The following is a 3,745-nucleotide window of genomic DNA, read 5'->3' on the forward strand; positions in this document are numbered from 1 at the left end:
CTTGCTTGAGCCCAGGAGTTGGATGTTGCTGTGAGCTATGACGCCACGGCACTGTACCCAGGGGGACAGCTTGAGGCTCTGTCTCAAGGAAAAAAGAATACAGAGCCTCAAGCTGTCCCCCTGGGTACAGTGCACAACGCTCGGCTATTTTTTGGTTGCAGCTGTCATTTTTTTTGGCGGGCCTGGGCTGGATTCTTACCCTCCATTTGAGCCACAGGCGCTGAGCCACCCTTTTGATTTTTAGTGCAGGTTTTTGTTAATTATGAACATATGTACAGTATGGTTTCTTATCTAAGGAGTGAGGGAAACTGAGGTTTAGTAGGGGTTATAGCTAAAACTCAGCCAAGTGGAATGGATTGAAAGTGTTACATGTGGTCCCGGGTCTTGACTGACACATGGCCATGACTGCTGAACAAGGTGAAGTTTAAAGATTGACACATGGCCAAAGGCCAGTAAAATAGAATTGAGTTTTAGCAGAAGGATCAAGCTCCATTGTATACTAGTATAGCAATAATTGAATACAAAGACAATATCCAGGAAGCCAGCTTCTGCGTCAGCTTTCCTTTTTTGAGACAGAGTCTCCCTCTGTTGCCAAGGCTAGAGTGTTATGGTGTCAGCCTACCTCATAGCAGCCTCAAACACCTGGACCTAAGTGATCCTCCTGCCTCAGCCTCTGGAGTAGCTAGGACTACAGGTGCCCACCACAGCGCCCAGCTAATGTTTCTGTTTTTAATAGAGATGGTGGTCTCACTCCTGCTCAGGCTGGTCTTGAACTTGTGAGCTCAAGGAATCCTCTCACCTCAGCCTCACAGAGTGCTAGGATTATAATTGTGAGCCACTGCTCCTGGCCACTTCAACTTTCTTTCTTTTTTTTTTTTAGCTGAGGCTGGGTTCGAACCTACCACCTCCGGCATATGGGGCCGGCGCCCTACCCTTTTGAGCCACAGGTGCCACCCCCCACTTCTTCAACTTTCAATGGAAGCATTTAATGGCCCAGAGATGGGTTGCAATGGTAGAATTTACTCAAATAACTGTGGATTTTTTGGTAATGATGGTCTTTCCCACTTGATTATGTTGTCTTATCTTTATACATAGGTTGAGAGGACCATTGGCTGCTTACTTTCAGGCAAGCAGGACCCAGCCACACATGCCAGATATTAGAGATCTTCCTGTGCCTGAAGACTTGGAGGTGTCTAGTAGTTCTGATTCTGACAGTGACAGCTCTATGGAGGATGGAGAAGTAGTTGCCCAAGCAGGGGAACCTGGAGCTGTAGAAGGTAAGTATTTCATCCAGGTTTGGATTTAAGGCTAACATCCACAAAGCCTAGACTTCAGAAAGCTGGAAACTTGAGATTTGTACTTTGATACTTTCTCTTTTCTCCCCCAAATGTTATAGATTCCTGCTTTATACTATAGAGCTTTCACTGGCTATAATTATGTAAGAAAGATTTGATCTGACTCACAATTTAATGTGGTTTGAAACTCAGTGAGTCAGTTGCTTATAATGGCATTGTACATTCCGTTTTATTTTCTTAAACATCTTAGACAGAAGTAGATTCCTTAATTAAAAAATGTTTTGTAAATTAGTGCTCTCTGTAGGCTGCCATTTTCAATTCCTAATATAATATTATGTATTATGCAAGTGGAACTTTATTTAGCAGTAGGTAGGCAGACACCCCTAAAATAGATGTCCTGCTTACATTAAGAACCTAGGTTTTTAAGTGCGGTCTTTTATTTTACCATTAAAAGAACCAAAGACTTCTTGGAGAAATGGCTTTCTAGGTCTGACATAGGAAATATACAAGATTAGCTTAGGACATTTTATTGTGCTAGAAAGCAAGGAAGCCATCTGAATCTCATATTTAGGTCAGTAGGCACAAGAACTACCTTGACGGAACTTTGGGAGACCTAAATGGCATGATTTGAGCATCAGAATAAATATATAATTCTTGGATCATGGGCTAAAATACATCAAATGTATGAAAATCTGTTAAGTATATAGTTTTGTAATTTTCAATGTATATAATATCTCAAATGTAATAATTTGAATCTAAAATGTAAGAGATCCTACAAATGGAACATTAGGAAGAAGACTTAAATGTTTATGGAAATCTAGTGCATTAGAAAGTAATAAATCAGTGGGAATAAGTAGTACTTTTTTGAGACAATCTCTGTTTTGAGACAGAGTCTCACTTTGTCACCCTCGGTAGAGTGCCGTGGTGTCACAGCTCACAGCAACCTCCAGCTCTTGGGCTTAGGCGATTCTCTTGCCTCAGCCTCTCAGGTAGCTGGGACTACAGGCGCCCACCACAATGCCTAGCTTTTTTTTTTTTTTTTTTTGGCAGTTTTTGGTGGCTGGGGCCGGGTTTGAACCCACCACCTCCAGTATATGGGGCTGGCGCCCTACTCCTTTGAACCACAGGCGCTGCCCAGCCCAGCTATTTTTTTGTTTCAGTTTGACCAGGGCTGGGTTTGAACCCGCTGCCCTCGGTATATGGGGCTGGCACCCTACTCACTGAGCCACAGGCGCCGCCTTTAGTATTGTTATTAAAACTGGATAGCAAACTGGATAGCTAACTGGAAACTGGTAAAATTGGATTCATTCGTCAGAGATCTAAAGAGTTAGAAGAATACACGACTAATACATTCAAGTGTTAGAAGAATACATGAGTGATAAAACCCAGGAGTAGGGAGTGCTTTGAAATCTAGAAGCAATAAAGGAATGGTATGTATAGGTTTTTTTAAGTTTTGTGTAACAGTAATAAACCATTATAGATAGTTCATGATTCGACTTGTATAAAATGTCCAGAAAAGAAAAATCTATATAGACAAGATCAGTGGTTGCCTAGGGCTATAGGTACAAATGAGAAGGGACTTCAAATGAGCTTAAGGGAACTTTTTTTGGCTGACAGAAATATTTTAAATTGGATTATGGTGATGGTTGCCCAATTCTAAATTTGCTATATTTAAAAATTAAACAGGGCGTGGCACCTGTAGCTTAGCAGGTAGGGCTCCAGTCACATACACTGGAGCTGGCGGGTTCAAATCCAGCCTGGGCCCGCCATACAATAATGACAACTACAACCAAAAAATAGCTGAGCATTGTTGGCGAGCACCTGTAGTCCCAGCTACTCTGGAGGTTGAGGCAAGAGCTGTGATGCCATGGCACTGTACCCAGGGTGACATAGTGAGACTCTGTCTAAAAAAAAATAAATAAATAATTTAAACAGTATCATGAAAAAGCAGTCTGCCAAATACAGGATATGTGGGACATTACTTAAGAGAAGTAACTGAATTTCCCCAACATACCAGTGACCAAGGATTCAAAAAAATCGGTAAGAGAGAATTGTATTAAAATGAAAAAGACTTAAGAGACCTAATAGTCTATGTCATTGTGGAGGTCTTTTTTATATTTTGATTGCACTAAATCTGTAAAGAACAGCTTTAAAATTATTGGGATATTTTGAATATGAACTATATGTCTATAAGTATTGTATATTACATGTATTAGAGCAGCGGTTCTCAACCTCTGGGTTGCGACCCACTGGAACTGTATTAAAGTGTTGAGGCATTAGGAAGGTTGAGAACTATTGTGTTAAAGGATTATTGTTAATTTAGTAGGTATAATGATACAGCATTTATGTTAAAAAAAAGAATCCTTGGGCTCGGCGCCTATAGCTCAACCGGCTAAGGCGCCAGCCATGTACACCTAAGGTGGCGGGTTCGAATCCCCAGCCCGCACCCA

At 41.3% G+C, this 3,745-nt stretch overlaps 1 protein-coding gene across 1 annotated transcript in view; it reads left to right on the forward strand.

Moving 5' to 3' along the window:
* The window catches only part of RFWD3 (ring finger and WD repeat domain 3), a 45,705-nt gene that overhangs the window by 16,643 nt on the left and 25,317 nt on the right, over positions 1–3,745 (forward strand). The window contains exon 3 of the mRNA XM_003791332.3: positions 1,096–1,277. Within this exon, the coding sequence (XP_003791380.1) occupies positions 1,096–1,277 (182 nt within the window). The remainder of the gene's footprint in view (positions 1–1,095; positions 1,278–3,745) is intronic.

This window comes from Otolemur garnettii, unplaced genomic scaffold (genome assembly GCF_000181295.1).
Source record: "Otolemur garnettii isolate 467f Iridium unplaced genomic scaffold, OtoGar3 scaffold00047, whole genome shotgun sequence".
NCBI lineage: Eukaryota > Metazoa > Chordata > Mammalia > Primates > Galagidae > Otolemur > Otolemur garnettii.